The 23,646-nt window shown below is 35.3% G+C and overlaps 2 protein-coding genes across 4 annotated transcripts in view; one reads left to right on the top strand and one right to left on the bottom strand.

Moving 5' to 3' along the window:
- The window catches only part of LOC138696878 (endoplasmic reticulum metallopeptidase 1-like), a 56,408-nt gene extending 49,160 nt beyond the window's left edge, over window positions 1-7,248 (top strand). Inside the window, exon 14 of the mRNA XM_069822336.1 lies at window positions 3,266-7,248. Within this exon, the coding sequence (XP_069678437.1) occupies window positions 3,266-3,430 (165 nt within the window). The 3' untranslated portion in view covers window positions 3,431-7,248. The remainder of the gene's footprint in view (window positions 1-3,265) is intronic.
- A 2,191-nt stretch (window positions 7,249-9,439) lies between these two features.
- Window positions 9,440-23,646, bottom strand: part of nahoda — a 334,524-nt gene continuing 320,317 nt past the window's right edge. For 2 of the 3 annotated variants that reach the window (XM_069822333.1, XM_069822335.1), the window contains 3 exons: window positions 22,967-23,151; window positions 21,524-21,693; window positions 9,440-13,698 (listed from right to left, as the gene is read on the bottom strand). In XM_069822333.1, coding sequence (XP_069678434.1) covers window positions 13,222-13,698; window positions 21,524-21,693; window positions 22,967-23,151 — 832 coding nt within the window. In that variant the 3' untranslated portion in view covers window positions 9,440-13,221. Of the gene's footprint in view, window positions 13,699-17,453; window positions 17,599-21,523; window positions 21,694-22,966; window positions 23,152-23,646 lie in introns of all 3 variants that reach the window. The other variant, XM_069822334.1, reaches the window with a different exon arrangement.

The raw sequence follows: 23,646 nt of genomic DNA, 5'->3' as shown, positions 1-23,646 counted from the left end.
TAAAGGCTGGTTCACAATAAACCGGAGACGAGAACCAGAATGAAAACGAGAAGCAGAGGACGTGAATATGAAATTTTTTGATTCACAATAAACCGAGAACGTAGACGACTAGATATGTATGTTAATAACGATATGTAAAGTCGATATTACGCATTCTGATGTTATTTGTGTATAATTGACCAATGGCGTTCTCTCATGAGTACAAGGCAGCCAACATAAACACAGGTTAACCAACTTCGAAATTTCAACTGAAGTATGTCATTAGGTACGGTACTATAAATATGCCCATCCATCTTTATTATCACAACCTATTTTAAGTCTACCATAACGTAAAATAATTAGAGAAGAAACATTTGTAATAGAACAAAAATGAACACAACAGTAGTTATTAAATTGAAACGTGAATATGTAGTGTGTAATACAACCAATACAGTAATAAAATATGATTTGCTTCCGATTGGTGTTCAAAGATGCAGCTATTGAAAGCCACGTGTTCTCCTTCATTTTCTCATATTTATACGCAGCGCGCCGCTTATTTTAAATGTGAGGATTTCAATATTAGAATCTCATCAAATAAAACTTGCTCCATGATGCACAGCACAGAACAAAATAATGCATAGGTTATGTCACGGTCTTCTTGCTACAAAATATACGACGACAAAATAGCTTTTAGATGGCAATAGAATGAATCTAGTGGGCTGTGTTCGGAAACGTGAACGCCAAAGTTGAAACTTGGCCAACTCTCCGTTCCCGATCCCGGGCTCCGGCAAGCCTTTCGTTAATTGTGAATGCTCACAGTTAAATGTATACATTTTAACAATTTTACCGTTTTCGTTCCGATTCTCGTTTCCAGTTTATTGTGAACCAGCTTTAAGCCTTGGTGTATATTTCCCCAGCATTTGTGGATTACATCTGTGCTACGTGCAAGAGTGAACATAAGTTTATCAGTAAAACATACTTACACCTAAATTTCCACCATTAGCAGCCATGTTGTCACATTGTATTTTCGCGCCTTCATTCCACTCGATGCTACAGCCCTTGGTGAGCCTTCATCTCCTTTACAATCTTCCTCCATACTCTTCCTATCCTTAATCATCTCCCACCATCCTTTCACCTTCATTATTTCCAAATCCTCTAATAGACAGTCCATCCATCTTAATCTTGGTCTTCCCGTCTTTCTTTCTGAATATATTTTGGCTTTCATGGAGTATGTGAAATGGACAGACAGAATAAGAAATGAAGCCATGTTGGAAAGAGTGGGTGAAGAAAGAATGACACTGAAACTGATCAGGAAGAGGAAAAGGAATCAGCTGAGAAGAAACTGCCTACTGAAAGATGCACTGGAAAGATTGGTGAATAGGAGAAAAGTTGGGGACAAGAAGATATCAGATGATAGACGACATTAAGATAGGCTATATGGATCATGTGCGGAGACAAAGAGGAAGGTAGAAAACAGTGGCGGCTGATGCTTCAAAATTTTGTTCGTTTACTTTCTTACTACAAAATATTAGCCCTATCATGCTACAGCCGTAAAAATTTGCAAAAACTCATCTATTTATTTCCACAATGTTTTCCCAGAAGAATCTCTTCGTAGTGTCATTAGAGCGTATCCGTTCATAAATGAAAGGAATATTGGCACTGAACTTTCAGTTATTTATGGCACTGACGAGAAACATTTCAGGCTTTATGTCTCTAATGGAATTTTTTAGAGACAATTTATGTTCAACTTTCGGTGAGTGTACAAAATTACTAGAAATTTTACTAACAATCCCTATGACGACTTCAGAGGCTGAAAAGTCTTTCCCTTCTCTTCTCCGAACAAAACACAAGGAAAAAAGGAGAAAGATTTTCTTATTTCAAAGCCACATAACCACTGAAACTTCCCGTACGCATCAGAATTGAATTTTCTGTTAAACGAACTGGTTTTGGTTTCCACGCACTGCGAAATTTCAAGATTCGGAGTCGACCTACCAAGTAATCTCACACTTCTCTTCTAAGCTGCGCGATGAAAATGGATGTTCTATTAAAGATTGAATTGTATTCATCTTAAATAGGGTCTATTTAATATAGTAGAATAACACAACACAATTTATTAAAACAGCTTCTTACGCGCCACCACGTGCTCTCAAACCAACTCGACTCAATTAACTGCAGTGAAATGGAAAGCAAAAACACCAATAAAATACAAACTCACCCTCTACTCTAAAAAAAAAAAAAAAACTTGTTTTCGCGCCTAACTGCAGTCGCAGGGCGGACTCATTCATTGTCACTCATCAGTAGCTCTGTGAGCTACTGCCATCTGTTTCCATTTTCAAAGCTCCCTGTTCGTTTATCAACAACTTAAAATCCACACTGGACAACACCCCTCTCATCCCCTCTCCCCGAAGAGATACCCAAGATCAAGCCAGTCTCCATAAGAAGTACGGTCGTTTACTTTGGCAAGTCAACGATGAGGCTCCTACAAACGATTATAGTTGGATGAGAAACTTACTACAGCTGATCATACCAATCGTGTACTTACTTGTTAGACCACAATAACTTAACTTGTATTTTAAACCAAAATATCCGTACTTTTTTTAGGTGTAGCGCAAACTTGCTACAACCTTAAGGAGCCGCGCCTGATAGAAAATAGGAAAGATTGCAGTGAAAAACCTTCCCTTGGGCAGAACATTATGAATGAATCCTTTTAGGCATGAAAGTATCATCTTTCCTCTCTTTGTGATTCTGCCATTGTGACCTTTAGGATTTTACAAATTGTACTATGTCCTCTCTCTTTATAATTTGATCAAGCTCTCTATTATAGCAACTTCTCCAAATATGTACTGTTCTCTATGATTGGTCCATAAAGGTAAACGCTCACTTACAGAAACGGATGTGTTTGGCATGTTCAGATTTTCATTCTTTGCACTATTTTAAATTGAGCATCGCCCACTTGGCTGTATTGCTGTGCCCACATGACTGGATTCCATCCAGAGAATATTGTAGACAGATTTCCGTATGGGCCATGATCAAAATAAAGAAAGTCATGACAATATCGCACCTCTAGAATAATACTGTCGTAACTCCCAAAAATTTAATTTTGAGTTACAGTTTTTTAATCTTTATTTACATGTATATTTTTATATTTTATGTAAGTATTTTTAATTATTTTTATTTCAAAAGGAACAAGGAAGAAAGGGAAGGCTTTGTGGTCGTTCATTTAAAAAAAAATATACGCACAAATGACAATATTTATTGATTTGTATTTATTGAATGGTTTTTGTAGGTTACACAAGAGACACCTGCTTCTGTTGTGGACATTGCAGTAATTGGTCAATATATTAACAGTCCTGGGGACATTTCAGAAGAATTTAAACAATTTCTGAGAAAATACCCTGACTGGGCCCATGTAACTGCTTGGACTGCAACTTACAAGGCTTGGAGATTTTAATTGCATAACGGTCAGCAAGGATAGTATCCTTTTATATCATTGATATTTGTGTGGAGATTTGCATTGTTATTATTTTATGAGAGGAAAGAATGAAATTAATACTGATCATAAATATTTGAATGGCCTGCGTGTAGTTAATATTTTTTTTAAACTGATTTCTTATTATATGATATCTATGGGTGTTATTTTCTACTATAAATGTATTTTGGTATAAAAGAATACATTACATATACTTCATGTTTTTTTATTATTATTTATTTTTATTTTTAACTAGTAAGGATTTATTACATGCTCAAAGCAGCTTTGTAAGTATTTTAAGTTTGACCTTTGTACTGACCCATCCTTTTTCTAATATGGATTATACTTCTATAACATTTTTCAAAGTCGGTCTGAGCATATAATAGAGCACTTAAGTTCGATACAACTTTTATATGAGCACATAGCTTTTTCTATATAAACGACATTTTCACAAAAACCATACACACATTCGTTCATACTCGCATATACATCATCTTATGAACATTCATTATATCTCACACATATACAATGTACAGACATAATTATATACAGAGAATCACACTTATCAATCAACTCGCATAACAATGTGAAGTGCACACCTTTGACAGGAGGACTACCTGTAAGGCTATGAGGGAGAATATATAAATAAGAAGCAAGATATATCAACATTCAATCTGCACACACCTAACAAGTTGTTTGTTAGAAGTTCATGAGAGTTTCTGTGGAAATCAAGAGTTTTTAAGTACTGGTACATAACGTGGGCTTATGTGCAAATATAATTAATCTTAGGTGTTGTAGTTACTTCGGAAATTATCACTTTTTCTTGTGAGAAAGAAAATATTGTTATCTCTCAGCAATATTTAATTCAGTGTTTGTGAAATTAAAATACAGTGGACGCAAAATATCTCCGAAACTGGTCGAAGTCACAGAGGAAAGAGAAATTATGCTTTAGTGCGGATTGTTATGCATGTATGTTAAAACTAAAAACATTGGCTACTCACCACTCTACATGTTGCTCTTCTATTACAGTGAAGTAATTGAGTTTGACATACCGAGCGAGTTGGCTCATGCATATTACATGGGACTCGCATTCGGGAGGTCTGTGGTTCGTTTCCCGGATCGACCAACCTGACTGTGGTTTTCCCGTGGTTTTCCACAGTTATTTAGGCAAATTTCGGGTTGGAATTTTCATTGCTACGGTCCATTTTCCCTTCCCCTCCCAGGTAGAAAAGAATTTAGATTTAATATCATATCATTCATCTTTCTCAGCTCATTCAATAGATATATCCAGGTCAAGACACGTGTCTTCATCCATTTATGGAAGGGAGCGTCCTCTCTGCAACCGTTCCTGGGTTCCCAGCCTTCCGCAATATCTCTGCCAGGATTCATTCCTTAAGAGCACTTCCAAGGGCACTTTGACACCTTAGAAGGGCCGTTGGAATGGATCCTGTGCTGTTTGGCCCCCTTTGGGTGAGTGGGTGAGGGGTCACATGCGGCCGGTGGGCTGGTACACCCTCATTCTCATTCATCCCATACAATAGCCTCAGTATGGCCGACGTGCAAATGGTCGTCCTAACCTGCCCATAGCCACCGTGACCTAACCTAACCTAATCTAATTGAGTTTGACAGTGAGCAGATATTTTAATTTCAGCAGTGTGAATGATTTGTTTTCATACAGATAACGTCGTCTGACCTGTCCCTTCTTCTGCAAGTTTACTTTCCACTTCCAGGAATGGAAACATTATCAGGCTCGGAGATGTTCTGTGACCACTGTATGTACTATATTTAATTTATTGCTCTTCATATTTAATGAAAAATACTTCATTTTAATGTAAAGTAATGACAAACAAGAAACTATGTTTCATTGCGTAAGTACCTATTCGAGAAAGTGGAGGACATTTGTATTATGTTATGCTGGAAAGAAAAAGAGTATTTGCTAGGACTGTTACAGATTTTTAAGTTTCCTTTAAGTCCTGTATATGATAGTAATTTACTGTTTATTACTTGTCAGAAGGTAATCCCCCATCACATATATTCACAGCTATACACCATTTCCTATGAAATTCTCCTGTCGAATCAAAATAAGTCATATGTCAGTTTTATAAATGCCCCATGAAAATTTAACAGGTATACATACCGACAAAAAGTTAGGACTTAAGATTAACATTCTGCTTAGTGTAATTACAAAACTTACTTTCAGCAATCGTGAAGTTCATATTAGATATTCTGCAACGTTATTGGAATTCATCCATGATAATGGGCAGTGGCGGCACCACCATTTTTAATTTGGGAAATGGAAACATTCAGATGGGCAGAATTTATCGTATTATTTTTTCTTTTAAAATGGGTCTGAAAAACAGGATATGTGTTACGCGCCAATGGTTAAATTAAAGAAGTGTGGCATTAGTAATGCACTTGATGGTACATAGGAAAATTTGTCGTATGAGGACTCAGATTCTGATGTAGAAGAAGTCTCAAGTGACTTCATTTAGCTCTTGAGATGAATTTATGGTTTTGACGAAGATAGAAAGATATTCTTTCCTAATGAGATTAGATATTTGATAAAGTAGACCTATGTATTACTTTATATTTTAAATACTCTAAATTCATTATAATATTCGGTGATGGAAGTTTTTTCTCTCAGAAATGTGTTTAAAAAAGGAGATAGATAACTCTCAGTTACATGCAGTAGTTCCTGCAAAGCAGGGGGAAGTCATAATTTCGTAATTTTCAAATTTGTATACATTTTCTCACTCTTTGTTGTATCTTAGAATTTATATTAGTCTGCTTGATATAAGGAAGAGGTGAATTGGATGTGCCTGATTGATAATGAGTCAAGGAGCTCCAGGTTATAACAGTGGGGTTGCCACTTGTAGCCCTCGTTACTTGTGCTCCACATCATTGAACATTTTTTTGAGAGTGAATTATTAGTGAGTAAAAGAGATGTTTCTAATATTAAAATAAGATTAGCTTAAACTCAATTTTCTTTGTATGTACTACACAGAAATGAAACAAAAATAAGAAATGCAAATCATGCTTTCAGGTATAACTCCCTGTAAAGTTGATTTGAATAATTTTGAGGGAAAAATTGTTCCGGGGCCGGGTATCGAACCCGGGATCTTTGGTGAAACGTACCAATGCTCTACCAACTGAGCTACCCGGGAACTCTACCCGACACCGATCCAACTTTTCCCTCTATATCCACAGACCTCAAAGTGGGTTGACAATCGTCAAGCAACCAACATTGAGTGCAAATATTCAAAAATAAGAAAGTTTAAACTACATACCCAAACATGGACATTGCCTGTTTTTTTCACAGTGATAAGAGAACCTATAAAGTAATTGCTAAGGAAAAAATTGTGAGCTAAATGTAGCAATAATTTAAATAATGAGTAAATTAAGTTCAAGTGTTCTGAAACAAGTTTAGCTGCATTTTCAATATTGACATAGAGTGTGTATTCATTGCTTGCCAACTTCACTTGCGTAATTCGACAAAAGGGTGGATATGAGATAATTTTGTGTAGGCATTAGACCCTGATAATAGGTACAAATAAATAAGTCAACCTTATTGCTGATCAGCAATTTGTAATTACACGTATCATGAATGCTATGAAATAAATAGATTAAATCGTTTACTTTGTAATCTACACCAAAAATTCAAGTTCTGTAGATATTTTTACAGAATAAACAAACAGTGTGATATCTTGAGTTCTAATATTCAGAATGTCAAAATGTTGGAACACATTTACATTGTAGCACCTGAGTCTGTACTTAAATAAAAACACAGTTATTAAAGGAAAGTACTCCTCTTCTTTTAAATCTGCCTTCAGATAACTTGGCTATGTCCAACATCAGTACGTATAATTGTTTAAGAACAGTGATTTGATTCCAGAGTAATAGTTAAGACAGTACACTCCAACCTTCCAAATTACATGGTTTCCATTGGTCACCTTTGGCTACCTGTGTTTACCTACATACAGTACCGGTATATACTAATACATTTTATTATCATTACCATGATCTCAGGGAGAAAGGAATTGGCCATCCTACTCCATTATCTTCTGGCTTAGTTGGCTCATGAGTGGTGCCTTGTTGGTTTCACTTGTGAGGTTCAGATCTGTCTTCGGACAGTTGATTAAAAACAACCATCACCATGATCTTGTGTTCTTTGTGTTACATTTTTGTGGTTCTGGTCGTAGAAAGAATTTTATCTGCGAATATTTAATATTCTCTAAATGCAGACGTAATTTTTTACGTATCATCGCTGTTATTCCAAAATCTCGTAACTCAAAAAACAACATTTTTCAGTAAGAACAAAAATATTAATGGAGTGTAAGGAGGTGCTGCGAGTTTTTGTATTAACAGGTATGCTATCATTCCAGTGTACGTGATTTTGTATTTTGTCATTTGCGGAAAATATATTGTTCATTCTTCTATAAGCATTCATAAGCTATTGAGGATCGATATTTTGCAACCGTTAAGCCCAAAATGGTTTTGAAATAACAGTGACATACAGGAATCATGCTGTTAAAAATTAGGAAAAATAAAACTAATACAGAGCGTTCGCCTACGGGTGGGGCCAGGAAAGCGGCCTGCCTGCGGTGTCGCATGTGGGAATCATCTATCCATAAGCTTTTGCTTTCTATACTATACTCTGTAGGGTTTTAATTTTAAAAGTTTAGTAGCAGTAAAGACTGATGTTTTTGAAACACTAACTTCTTGTGAAACACGTCTTAGAGATTTATTAGGAGAGCGTGTAAATTATGCACTGATTTCATCAATTTTTTCTCCCGTCAATACTCTTTGTTTTCGCTTAGGAATTGTAGCATTTATCGACCCCGTTGTCCTTAATTTGTTAAGAAGACGTCTAACAGTTTCTCTACCCGGAATTGGAGCACCCGAATACTCCACTTCAAATTGCCTATGCACCTCTCTACGTGACTCTGTTTTCACATATGCATCTTACATAAAAACTCTCTGTTCAAGCGTGAATTTTGCGTTTTGCATTGTTAACAAATTTTACACACACGCTGAATGTTTAAGCAACTGTGTCAAGAAACTGCACTGTACGTGTTAAATACTGCAACATCTGGCTCACAACTGATAACTTGTCGACCTTGATGTCCTTGATTGTCGAGCGTGTCTCAACAACTGCACGCACAAAGCGGCGTATCAGTACATGCCGCTTTCCTGGCCCCACCCGTAGGCGAACGCTCTGTACTTAACTGCAATTAGGAATTATTATTTTGATTAGAGTCGCACAACTGTATTAAAATTCAATTGTATTGCGTATAGGGTCATGTGAATTCATGATTAGATAGTTCTAAGGAATTGTTTTGAATAATCCATGTTTTGTTAAAGAGTGACTTAAAAGTAAACCGAATTAACTATCAGGAAGAGTGAATATGAAGCTAGGATATTGATGAGAGATGTGAAAATAATTTTACACTATTAATAACGTAATTATTGCCAATTTAATTTGGGAATGTTTAAGTTTGAAGAAGATTTGCATGATTAATTTTTTACAGTTTTATCTCTGTTCTTATTAATTCATTTGAGAATAAAAAGTAATGGAATGTAAGAAGGTTCAGACCACTGATATCTCTCTACATGGGAGATTGCACTGAAAAGCCTATTTTCCAGATAAAACTAATCGAGTTTTCCAGCCTTTCAGACATGACATTAATTTTACCTTCAGTTTTATATAGAACTCGCTGGTTCAGACATATGATGGTGGAATGCATTGAATTTCATATATCAACTGCTTTACCCCAGGGGAAGAACCTTTCAGAACTCGTTTATAATAGGCAATATGTACATCAAAGCTGTTATGGAATTGTGAAGAGTGAAATTCTTGCTACATCATTCAGTATGGACATTAAGTCATCATGATAACCCCCGCAACTGAAATGTCTGGCATTTCCTGATTTAATAAACATTTTGGTTTTGTTTTAATTTTTTTTCTTTCATGTATTCTAAAAGTGATATTAGTTTATGTAGCCCTAACAAGCAAGAGGGGACTTGCATGTGTCTACTTGTTAATTAGCAGGCTTCGAGACTTCGGACCCAATAAAGCAGTTCAGTGGGAAATCCGCATAACGGCGTACTGAATATAGTGGTAAAGCGTACAGTGGGTGGGGGTACTGTAGAATGGATGCCAACAAATACGCAAAGGAAGACGCTCTGAATTTGAAGGTTCTGACGAATAATTTGGTTTTTATACAAACCTATTTTCAAACTGTGTCTGAAACTATTACACGGCTAGAAAAGTCAGAGCAAGAGATGCCGGAAGCCCTCAAATTAATTTAGAAAATGATGCAGAGAATTAATGAGACATCAAGTACACCGGTTACTGAATGTGTAAAACAGAAGTGGAAATCAAATTTAAGTAAAAATAACGGATATGGAACATTGTGTAACATAAACAGCAAATTAGTGGACGTAGAGTCACCCGAGAATAAAGGACTGTCTCTTAGAGACTGCAATGATGTTAGGTTTTTTCGTTTTGCTCCTATCATGTCATGCGACGTAGAGCGCAGCTTTCTACAGTACAAACTTTGGCAGATAACCGAAAACTATTTACGTTTGAGACACTGAAAATGTATCTTGTAGTACATTGCATTTCGGTACTTAACTGAACTTCCTAAAAACGACCAATAGGATAAATGAAAAAAGCCACATGCTTATTTCCACCATTAACACTGTGTATAATTAAACACAAATGCTTATAAAAGACAGGAGAATAAATGCTTTTCACATTCTCTTGACATTATCATTGTGTAATGCATATTTACTTTCAGAATGTACATACATGTGTTCCCTATACTACCGCACTCTACTCTAAATAGCAACGTTGTTACTTCAACACATCTCTATCTACCTGCAGCGAGTCAACAACCTAGTGCATGCACAGTAAGCTTATTGTATCGGGTCCAAAGTCTCGAAGCCTGTTAATTAGTCAAAGGGGAACCAAAATATGACGGGTTGGAGGGGGGGCACCCTCGAATTTTCAGATAATGCCTGAGGCGACATAATGAAGACAGTTTCGTCCAGTTGACTTTCATATCAATAAGAAGCAATGCTGTCCGAATTGTAGTGTGCAGATGAAGAATATGAAAATATTGATATTTTTAATACTTCTAGAAGTTTTTAAGTTAACATTGATTACATAATTCTCTACTGCGGTCAGTTACTTCGTGAAATTATTAAGACTTACATTGAGCAAAAGATGAAGGGAAAACTCCAGTTAACCCTCTGTTTCAGTCAGTTGTGAATTGTAGGAAAGGACTTGAAAAGTGGTAACTTACTGAAGAAACAAAAGTTGAAGATTTAGTTTGATTTATAATCCGTCAGTTCCGTTTATCTGAAGTAAATTACAACCTTATAGGAATGTCTACAAATTTCCAATTAAGCTTCAAAACAATTTATATGTAATTATAAGAAGCTCATTTCAAGGCACAAGTAAGCCCCTGGATGACCAATCTATTCTATTGATAGCCTACATTTAAGTAGTTATGTTATTCATTTTCAGTATGCGAGAGAAGTGATTGTTACATGCAAATATGCCTAGCGTCACACTAAATATTTAAGATGACAAACTTTGCATAGTCCCATTTTCACTAACTTCAAACAAATTCATTGCCAAATGACTTTCCAAAATACGTCCAGAGTCTTGCAATTTCAAAATACGCATTTCTTCAAAATGTGATTTTTTAAATAGAATCTTATAGAATCGAATTGTATTCAAAGTGGACATACATTGTATGCAAGAAAATTTATATTCGGAAATAATAAAAAAAAATGACTGCATTAAAACGAAGATGAATTCGAGAAATTGTGTCTAGAAGCAATATATGGTTACGTGCATTTACAGTAATTCGTTATAACAGTGGCGTATGCAGAATTTTGTCAAAGGGGTGGGGAGTCATTATTAAAATTGTTTACAATTTATATTATCGGTATTTTAAATTTTGTATATTATTATTATTATTATTATTATTATTATTATTATTATTATGTTGCTGTATATTTATTAATATAACTGTATGTTCTAATAGAATATCCTTATAAAATCTTTGAAACGTAATTTTTTCACAGCATTCCAATTTTTAACAAATTTTAACTTCTGTTTAATTGTGTATAATAAAAAGTGCTTGTGTCATTATTACAGTTACACAATAATCATATATGAATTTAGTCAACAGTTATTTCTGAATGATAGGTGAATAATTATGGATAAAAAATACTCAAATCTAAATATGTACGTATTTTTTTTTTTTAAGTTTAAGGGGGGTCAAACCCAGTAACCCTCCTTTGAGTACGCCCCTGCGTTATAAAAAGATTTATCCCATATATCCATAGCTAACGTATAATAAATGTATATTTAAATTGTAGGGTCAATTCAGTAAATATAAATTTTAGTTGTGTATACATCTAGTAACAGTGTTACAAATTATACACAATTTGTGTTTTTTAAAGACCTGCCAGACATCTAAACAAAGTAGAAATTATATATCATATCTAGAAAAGAGTACATATTTCAACCCTTGAATATTGTTGCATGGGGTAATCAGCGAATAGGGATTATAAAGAATGGACACTGAGCGAATTTTCCTGTGTTTTGTTTCTCTGTGCGCCAGCGGCTAGTTCCACTTTCAAGCGCTAGAGGTAGTGTAATCGAGCATACGCTAAGATAATAGAGTTAAGGCACAGGATCCAAAAATCGCCTACTTTATTGCATAATCCAGTAACGCTTTGCTTCAAATAAATTCAAGTTAACAGCTTTTCCTTATTTCTCAGTGACAAACTAGTTGTAATAATAATATTTTATATTTCAGATATAATACATTATATTATAAAATAATATAATACATTATAAAATTAAGTATCGAATTCGTTTAATATTTGTATAATAATATAATATAAGTATATGGTTTTACTTCTCGTAAGAGTTTTGTTTTTCAATTTTCAGCGCTATCAAATAATTACATATTTTAATTGGTGTTGGGCCCAATGTCTCAACTCTCATTATAAAGGAACTCTAGAGTCTAGACATTGCAGTTAATGAAGGATTTATTATTCTATGGATCCAATTTATTTTGAGTACATAATGTACCTAGATGTATTAATTATGTGTGTTATATTTCCGCTGTGTTGACTGCTAGCTGGTGTGATGTCAGCGCCAACTCTAGGGAGAAAGCAGAATCTGATGCTTAGCTGGCTTGAAGGTCATTGAAATCAGTCCGGCTACATCAAAGATACCGACGCGAAGTGTCCATTCTTTATAATCCCTATTCGCTGGGGTAATCTTTGGTATAGGTAGAAGAGAACTGTCATTGGCAATGAATATGTTAATTTTGTAAGTTAGTAGTAGTCTTCGAAATAGAATATTCGAAGGGAGAAGTGGTTTCCCCACGGGTATAACTTCAATGGACGTATGTGGCGGTGAATATGTCTATAATCCGAACATGGTATGGTCACAGAATTAATTCACTTTCTCGGGAATGTACTGCAGCTCTGTAACTGAGGCAATGGACACTGAAATGTAGCGATGTAAAAATACTGATTACTTTATAGTAATCATCAGATTTCCTCTCAACCTTCTGAGGTAGAAACATGCTGGAAATTGTGTTCTAGATCCTAGCATGTTCTGTACAAGCTTCTGTGACCAGAAACATTTACTGCTGCGAGTCTGGTAACCACTCAAATTTGCCTGCTTTTCATTATCACGCACTCTCTTTTCTTTCTTGCCGTCAATTAGATGCTAGAGTCATTTACTTGTTATAGTCCACGTATACCCTAACCACTTCCCCTGAGTATTTCCTCTGAGAAGGCATGAAGTAGAAGTCCGGTTGCAGCTCGCTGTGTGGACGTGGGGGACCTCGATGCCGATCTTGAGTGTAGTACCCATTATGAGGGGGGCCGGCACCTCCGGCTTGATGCGCCGTCCTAGGGAGGGAATACGTGGTCCTCTCGATGGGGCCGGGCACCTGGTAACCTCCGCCACCTCGTGGACGTTGCAGGGATCGTGTGTCGGCGTAGTGCCCTCCGTTGTTCTGATATCCTCCACTGTTGTTGTGGGCCATAACTGAAAGTGGCTTGTGTGGCCCGCCTGGTGCCCTAGAAGAACCGTTGCTGGGTAAAGTCCCTGATGGTCCTGTTGGCTTCTCTTCAGATTCAAATGCTTCGAAGGCATAGTTAGTGTTGGCTGCAGAATAATCTTTCCAGGCCGAATTTGGTATCAGGTGATCCTACAAGCAATAAACAAATTAAATTGTATAAAAACAGAAAGAAAACTAAATTCATTCGAACTTTGATGTTCAAACAATTGAAACGAGATAGTGGAAAGAAGAATTAAATACCGTAGTGGTTTTTCTTTAATATAAAAAAGAATATAAAAAAAAGAAACCCATAAGGATCGATTAATTCGTTTCACTGCATTTATGTACATTAAAAAGAATAATTTTTTTGATCTGAGCTTTTACTTGTATTTATAAATTACGGTAGATTTCTCGTATCCAGCAACTGTGGGACAAAGCCAGTGCCAGATAATTGGAAAATACGTTTATAGATTATGTAAAGACATACTGTATTACACAAACATTTTTTTCCATGTTGAAATTTAGTAATTTTCATATAATAATAATAATCCGTGGCGCTACAGCCCGTGAAGGGCCTAGACCGACCAGCCAGCTGCTGGCCTCACGCCCACATGTCGAAGCAGAGGTGGACGATCATCCAACCAGAATGGAGGTATCGTGTGGTTAGCACGATGATCCCCCCAGCCGTTATAGCTGGCATTTGCAACCGGATTTCGCTACCTATTGTAACTCCCCAAGTGCATCATGATGCTGGGTGGGCACCGGTCCCATACACTGGCCGAAATTTCATGAGAAAATTTCTTCCTCCATGAGGACTCGAACCAGCGTGCATTCCACAGTGCGAGTCCTAGGCAGGATGCCTTAGACCACGACGCTACAGCGCAGGACAATTTTCATATAGATATTTAAAAATAAAGTTTTGAAATACGTACAATGTTTATTTTTAGTACTGAATACGATAATTTACATTCATCAGTTCATAAGTATTGTAATACATAATAAAAAAAGGTATCCCTGTAACATGCCATGAAGGCACTTGGGGGGCATGGAGGTAGAGCCCCATGCTTTCCATGATCTCGGCACTAGAATGAGGTGATGTGGTCGGCACCACGCTCTGACCGCCTTTTACCCCCGGGAAAGACCCGGTACTCAATTTTATAGGAGGCTGAGTGAACCTTGGGACCGTTCTGAAAGTTTGGCAACGAGAAAAAATCCTGTCACCACCTGGGATCTAACCCCGGACCTTCCAGTCCGTAGCCAGCTGCTCTACCAACTGAGCTACCCGGCCGCCTGTAATACATAATAGCATAAAAAAATACTAAACTTTTTCGTAACCTTATGACAATTTTAAATAGCGGCCACATGACGTGAAGAGCAGTATAGCAAATATCGCAACTATGAAGACGATGAAGTAGTGCTCGATGATTTGAACCTGTTTAACATGCCTCTAATGTCTGCTTGTTTATATATACAATCTATCACTCAAATTAAACTTTTATGCACTGTAGGAACAGAGAATTTCTCACTTTCCTATTTAGAACTCGTCCAAACCCCTTCGAAACGGGCAAGTTCAAGTAGTAAATTTAAAGATATTGCCTCTGCACATTGTTTGCGAGGCCCAAGTAGCGGCTTACTGATCCTACCCGATCTACTCCAAAGACATAACGGGGTTTTCTGTCTATGTTTTCACACGTAAACAATGTAAAGAGTAAACAATAGGAGACATGTGCAATCCACGAAAACCACTCACATCTTCCTCTGAATCGTCTCTTTCGCATGAATGACTTTTTTTTTTTTCGGTCTAGCAAAATTTGCCGTTGTTTTGGCATTGCCGGTTATTTGGGTGCCAGATACGAGGGATTTTACTGTATACCAGATTTCATGTTACTATTATCCTAGAGGCATTGATTGTCTCTCTATATGATGGCTCCTAATCAAGAGGTTTGGAGTCGATTCCTGACTTTGCCAAGGGATTTTTCCTTGGTATGTGTTTGTGTTGTTCTTGGTTTAAGTTAGATTTAGATAGATGTAAGTGTTACGCGAGAACCTACCAAAAATCTGCTCTGAATATCCCCTTATGGGATACCTGGACCCAAGTGACTTACATCCGTGATCAACTGATATTTTCACATATGCTACCCAAGAAGTACTTTTCTGTTGTTCTCTTAAATAATTCAATTGTGGTAGAATACATTCGTTTTTATTTGTGTATAAAAACTTGTATCAAAACATGACAAAACTTATTATATAGAACTAGAAAGACATTTAGAATCATTATTGGTTATGTAGTGGATGAAACCAGTGCTTTTCTTCTGGAGAAAATGGTGGTGGAACACTGTGTAAAATACATTATAACAGATGGGGAGATGATTACTGTCTAGTGCATGGGAATTTTGTCATTTTTAACCTTCTTTTCGTCCAACTTTAAGACTTTCAATGCTTAAGCGGAGTTCAAAGAAAAATGTTAAACTTATAATATTATTAACACATTTATCGATTCCATGATGAAAAATACAGCAAAAAAGTACCAGAATGCTATTCTGGGGCATTCCATCGAAACTATTATAGTGTACCACTATCCACATTAGAATGCAGAAAGTTATGTGTTACATGATACCTCTCGAAAATAAGATTTCATGCAAGCATTAATTCATTTTAAACAGAAGAGAAATTAAATAAAGATGTCTGTGTATGTACGTGTGTAAAGATAGACAAAAAGGTAATTTATTATATTCTATAAAAATCATCGTTTTTATATAGCAATTGTTAAAAAACACTAGATTTCAAGAGTTAGCAATAACAGAGTCGCAAAATCGTGTTTTCACACATTATTTTAGCTCATTATTTAACGATGCTATGTCAGTTACTCTGTCATTTAGCGTCGATGGGATTGGTGATAGTGAGATGGTATTTGGCGTGATGAAACCGATGATTCACCAGAGATTACTTAACATTCGCCTTACGGTGGGGGAAAACCTCGGAAAAAACCCAACTAGGTAATCAGTGCAAGCAAAAATCGAACCCACACCCGAGCACAGTTATGGAATGGCAGACAAGCGCCTTAGCCAACTGAGCTACGCCAATGGCTTCACACATATTCACAGCAGTAAAAGAGCTTGAAGTAATCGGACTTCTGGTTGGAGCAAGAGGTACCGCTACTCTCTTCATGAAAGATGTGTTTAAGAGGCTTGGAATACCTACATCTATTATTCCGATTGTAACCTCAGCTGCATTGAAAGGATCAATTGCTCTCCTGAAGAATCACCTATATTCGAAATCAAACTAAGTTCAGTAGCATTCTTTACTTTTTTGTAACACTTACCTTTCTAAAAATAGGTATATTTCCACTAATCTCAAACAAATTATTTGCAGCTATGTACTTGTAGGAATTTCATTGTTAAAACAAAATCAATGGTTTTTCATGAACTTGTAAAAATTTCTATGGTTAAGTACTCTTTGTCCCTTGTGGCAGCTCATGAATGGTGAGAAGATAAATTTATTTATTTTACACTAGTGAAACTTCTTTCAAATGGCAAACCACCATTATTTTCTCTCTTTAAAAAGGTCTTTGTTAATATAACATTAATATTTAAAGCGACTACATAGTGTTAAAATTATAAAATCTATGCGAATTTTTCTTCTGTTGTTAGCAGGCATTAATAATAGTAGGCAAGCAAGGTAGTTTCGATACATGTATTTTACTAAAAGGAAATAACACTGAAGAAGAATGGTATCATATTCTGTTGTTAGAAAGTACCATAATCTGATGCATAAATTATTAAATTCATTTTATATTAGTTGTCGAAAGCAAAAACTAAAGAATCAGGCACCAAACCAATGTAAGACAGCTATTGAAGAATTAGGTAAGGTTAGGTTAGGTTAGGAAGTAACTTGACTTCACTCACCCGGTAGTTACCAATTTCTCCGAGCTGTGACAAAACCGGGCTGTTCCGGGCGAGCATGAGTCCAGTTACCGGTGTAAAGGTAAGGTGCAGGAGGGTCACTGGGGTGGAAATTGCCTGGGGTCCCAAGCGGGATCGCATACACCCGCTACGTACAGCATGCCAGTCAACAGAGCAGATCCCAAAAATGAGAACCGGATTAGTGTCTGTGTTCCATTTGTGTAGCACCCAAACCCCAGAGGCATTCAGTTATTACTCCAACACATTTTGATAACACTTAATTTTATGTTTTTTCTCGTGAATGTATGTTGGCAGTTACAAGTAACAGAAAATTGCGGAATTGAACAGTAAAATCTTCACAAGTAATTGTAAATTCATTGGAATTAATTTTCTCTAATACTGAGATTTGTAAAATAAATTCCCCTAAGTCTTATCTTGGTTTTATTTCATATCATTGTTTCGTTAACAACTAAAATGAAAGCAAGGATTTAACATGAAGCCCCCATGAAAATATGTAGGAAGAATGGTTGAACTACATAAGAACACGTCATTTACTTTTTATCAGTGCGAAAGAATCCAGATTTGATATAAATAGCAATGCTTTAATCATAAATTGTTTGTAAACGAAGTTTCTCAGAACAGTTTTTATATAAAAATTTATATTTTTACCTTTTCTTTTAATAAAATTATTTCATGCGAAATTTATAAGTTAGTTACGTAATATATCAGCTCTATTCTAATATGGTTGTCAGTCCTCCACTTCTGGCATTTCTTCGTTTTAATTAAATTTATTGGATTTTTATTGAGGACACATCTGAAGTTCTGCAATGTCTAACAAACTCTTACATAACTCAGGCTTTGTTTCAAATTTTGAGTATGCTGAGGAGTAATGATAAAGAAAAAATAACACATTCAAGTAAATAAATTGTAGAAGTTACCATAAATACATAATCGATGGTGAAAATCAATTTTGGAAGCAGTAATATACTTTAAGGTATCAGAATCTTGCTTATTGAGATTTGTGAAAACTTCTAATGATTCTGCAATGGAAAAGAATACAATATAAATCTAAATATTATAAACGTAGCCATATTTGTGGAGAAAAGAAAGCTGATGCAAAGGAATTTATTGTTGACTAAAAGAGATAATGTCGTATTATGACTATTTTTTCTCTCTGATGTAACTCCCGCAATTTTAGTTTTATCCTCAAGCATCATTATCTTTGTAATAACTGGAAATAGACTAATGAAAGGTTCTCGTTTGTAAAAACCAGAAAAATACACATCCCTCATATCTTTTATAGGATATTTGCTGTGATAGTTTTAATTTTCATTTTCTGTTGGTATTTTACATGTAATAGTTTAATTTACTTTGCCTGTTTTGCCTTAGAACACTTAAAGACATGTCAAAAATAAAAAATAGTGAGTAAAAATAAGATCAAGAAATTATTTTGCACGTAATGTCGTCAAGAGTATGGAAAACAATCGATTTTAAAGTTTAATCAAAATAAAAAAATGTGTCCTTAGGCACAACACTTTCTCCGTACATAACATGGTCTATCAAAACAGTATAATAATGCCCTAAGAAAGAAAGAAAGAACGAACGAACCTAAGCACCATTTGAGTGTAGTGTTCTTTGTTAGTAAAGGAAAGTTCAAGAGATACCACCACCTGCTACACATACTGGAGAGTGAATGGAAATAAAACAGTGTAACAGATCTGTAGGTATGCTAATATATATATAAGAATAGAAGAGAGTATAGTAAATTAAGATATAAAGTTCTCCAGAAGAAAATTGTTCATTAAATGTTTGTGACCACGAAACTTGAGTTCATAATAAAATGTTCAGCAATTACTTCAGAAATAATAATACCTTGCCTGCAGAATTTTTAAACACATCCAATATTAATAATATAATTATTTATTTTGTCATATTAGTTTGTCTCCTGTCACCAACATAATATACACAGGTTTGTTAACCACTGTGTTACTCAAGGGAAACGTTTATTCATGAATAAGAATCATAACAAAATTCGTTAAATGAAAGAGATTGTCTTGAGATTTCCGAAAGCTTAACTTAAGTCACTCGAAGTTGGTTGCTTGACGGTTGTCAGCCCACTTTGAGGTCTGTGGATATAGAGGGAAAAATTGGATCGGTGTCGGGTAGAGTTCCCGGGTAGCTCAGTTGGTACGTTAAACCAAAGGTCCCGGGTTCGATGCCCGGCCCCGGAACAATTTTTCCCTCGAAATTATTCAAATCAACTTTACAGGGAGTTAGTTATACCTGAAATCTTGATTTGCAAGATAATTCAATTTCATAAATTTTTTGGATTAGAGTTTAAAATGTAATACATCTGCCAACTTTGACTCTACGCAGCTAAGATTTCCTACAAATCTTACATTCTTCAAGAATATGTGTATAAATTTGAGTACTATGTTATGGAAATGGCTTAACTCTGAAGCTCGAAATTTCTGTTGTGAAAGTTTTACTAAATTGACTTCAGCTGTTCTTTTCAAGTGCTATTTTCGATGTTATTAAATGTCATTTCAGTTATATATTTTTCTCAGACCCCCATAAAATCATATAAATAAAGTTTTACTGTATTAATATACAATTAAATTCAATTCAATTTATTAAGCCATTAAACATACAGTGAACTGCACGCATTGTATTCTTCACCTGACATAATTAGGAACTTAAAATCCAGACGTTTGAGATGGGCAGGGCATGTAGCACGTATGGGCGAATCCAGAAATGCATATAGAGTGTTAGTTGGGAGACCGGAGGGAAAAAGACCTTTAGGGAGGCCGAGACGTAGATGGGAGGATAATATTAAAATGGATTTGAGGGAGGTGGGGTATGATGATAGAGACTGGATTAATCTTGCACAGGATAGGGACTGATGGCGGGCTTATGTGAGGGCGGCAATGAACCTTCGGGTTCCTTAAAACCATTTGTAAGTAAGTAAGTAAGTATTAAACATACAGTGATAGGCTTCGTCACAATACAGAAGGTGGGGGGGGGGGAAACATACATTTGAAAATACACATATAAATAACTTTATTTATTAAAAAACAATTCCGTATGAATTTATGTTAAGAAACTCATCTAGAGAGTAAAAAGGATTAATTAGAAGCCAATTATAAAATCTAGCTTTGAAACTATTGGTTGGTAACTTATAATATTGACTGGGAAGCTTATTATATAATTTCATCCCCATGACAGAAAAATTTGTACTAGTTTTATGTAATCTACAGTGTGGAATATTAATTGGTTCACTCTTTCCAATTTCATGATCATGTATATTGGCTATTAATGAGTAATTGTCTATATTTTATCGAGTGTAAAGGACTAGGTCGTATATATATAAATTTATGACACTTAATATCTGTGATTGTTTGAAAAGAAGTCGACAATGTTCAAGATAGTTTGATTGACATAGAATTCTAATGGCTTTCTTTTGCAAAATCAAGACACTCCCAATTTTGCTACCATTTCCCCAGAAAATTAAGGCATACCTAATTATTGACTGAAAGAACGAAAATTAGGCACATCTTAAATAATTTTGAGAAACACAAGTCACTAATTTCTTTAATAAATGTATAACTCTTGATAATCTTGTGCATATATATTCGATATGTTTTTCCCATGTTAAACTGGAGTCTATAAAAAGACCTAGAAATTTGGTATAGTTTTATATGTTGTCCTTTTTTATTACATGATTTAGGGTAAAAGTTATGTTGAGCTTGTTTATTATTTTATGGAAAAGAAAATATAACTCCATGCTTTCGTGGAATAGCCCTGAGGTCTTGGGAGTTACGATCCTGATTATGGAACCTGTACATTGTTCTGAAATGTTAGGAGAAGTAATTTCTCGACACATGGTTGTAAAATTCAAAATCTTCATCTCACTGGTCTAGTACAGTCAATAAATTAATACTTTAAACTTGAAGTAATACATGTCGTCAAATATGTTGATTTTGGAAGGTTGAGTTCTATAAGAATTGTAAAAAGCTTTCAGTTGACAGTGTAAAATGTAGAGCCCATAACTTGATAACAGTTGTGCCACCTACCTTATGATGAGATGAAGGGTTTCGCACGGTCTTGTAGATGGTACAGCCGGCTTGTATAACAGCTATGAGCACCAGAGCGGCAATGCAGCCTATCACAATGTACAGTTTTGTGGCGGACAGAAGCAAGCCTCCTTTCTGAGAATCATCGTCTACAGGAATTGTTGACGTCACTAAAAGAAAGAAATTAAATTATATTTTTACTCATGATCCATCATACAGTTTAATATAAGCTTCCTTTATGTGTGCTCACTTCTGCAGTTACCATATTTCGATATTGCAACTGCAGCAACATTTTTCTTTATACTTTCTAATCATAAAACAAAATATCAAATCAGCCCCTAAAATTGAATTTTGATCATAAATGTATAAGTCGATCTATAGCCTGGATCAGTTTACTTAATACCCTAAGGGTGAAACCTAACCATTTTTCCCCTATTACTACATATGCTAGTGGATTATAGTGACTTTCTAGCTCTCAGGTTGAATTTTCTTTTACCAATTTGTTTCGAATTTCGGGTACTGACAAATACTACAACTGGCAGTTATTTTCTAACTTATGTTGGCAGCAATGATTTCGATTTACAGTAAAGCAAACTGATGAAAATGCAAGCAAGTAGATACATTTTTAGGTTAGGTCTCATGAATCGTAAACTCTTTAGTCAAAGCAATAAATTTTATGTTGCCTGACAAAATAAATTATAATATTAGATCATACTAATCCCAATTACCAACATAATATTCGAGAAGTCCAAGAGGAAAATATACTATTTCATAAACAAATTATTGAACCATTTAGGAAACACCTCGCAACATAAAGATGAGATGTGGTAAATAAGCAAGACATTGTTATTGTTAACACTATATTATTATTATTATTATTATTATTATTATTATTATTATTATTATTATTATTATTATTTCAATACGTAGCATTGTGATTTTACCCTCTTTGGTGATATCTGGTATTAGTTGGCAATACTGAAGAGATGGTCAAATCAGACTTTTAGGAACTGCTCTTACGTGATCCTCTCCATAATTAGTTTTCGCTAAACTGGAGAATTTGCTATGGTAGCTTTGAACTGTGCTATTATGGTTACTACCAAATTAAACTAAGTACACAATGTTGCCAACATAAGGACATGACATTGGTCTGCGGCATTGTTAGAAGGAGAAATTTTTTTTTCTCTCTACCTCCTTCATTCTGAACATCACTGAAAGATAGTGCCACTGTTAGCGGCAAGATGTATTTGCATAAATATTGCGAGTAGATTACATATCATGTATTTCACTGCATTACCAGTGAAACCTGCAAATTCTGAGCCCTTAACCGTAATCATTCACAGTTTATTTGTATGTCTCAGATTATGTTAAATTCACAATTTACAAATGAACAAACATAATTTTTAACAGTTCCAGTACTCTCTTCTAGTTGCTTATACTCACAGCCTTGTGATTCTGACACTAGAAGGTAGTCCGGGTCGACTGCAAGGTTTCCAACTCTACCAGTTACAACTGTCTCATTGAGTACCCTTTCCACAGGATTAGATTCTTCTTTCAGGGATCTTCCTTTCTCATATTGCGCCTTATCCATGACTACATTCATTTTGGCAATCACCTTGCCTTTGCTCCTGTTGGTAAGATAGAAAATTACAATGAATGTTGTGTGTAATTTACATAAAACAATACATTTTATCAGAAATAGAAGATAAATCAAGAAGCTCAAATTATCCTCACACATCGCGAATTAAGTCTGTTTACCTGCACCAATTGCATGAATTTCCATTGCTTGTGAATAAAGCATCGTTTCAAACTTGTGAACAAATATTAAACAGGATGTCCACATTCTAGAAAGTCAGTGGTAGTCAGGGAAGTTAAATTTGGTCATGGAAGGTCATGGATATCATTCTAATTCTTGAAAAGTCAGGGAAATGTTTGCCAATGATGAAACTTGAGGGGAAAACTTTATACTCTAACCTACCGTAACCCAGGTTATAGTAGCATCTTTTTTTCAGATGTGTGACGCAAGTGAATTTATGTCGTCACTTTGACTATGAATGCACTCGTTCTTCTACTTCAGTTATACAACATTTTTTATTAGGTTTTCATTGTTAAAGTTTGAGAAA

This window comes from Periplaneta americana, chromosome 3 (assembly GCF_040183065.1).
Source record: "Periplaneta americana isolate PAMFEO1 chromosome 3, P.americana_PAMFEO1_priV1, whole genome shotgun sequence".
Taxonomy (NCBI): Eukaryota; Metazoa; Arthropoda; class Insecta; order Blattodea; family Blattidae; genus Periplaneta; species Periplaneta americana.
This window is presented reverse-complemented; position numbering and strand designations above follow the sequence as displayed.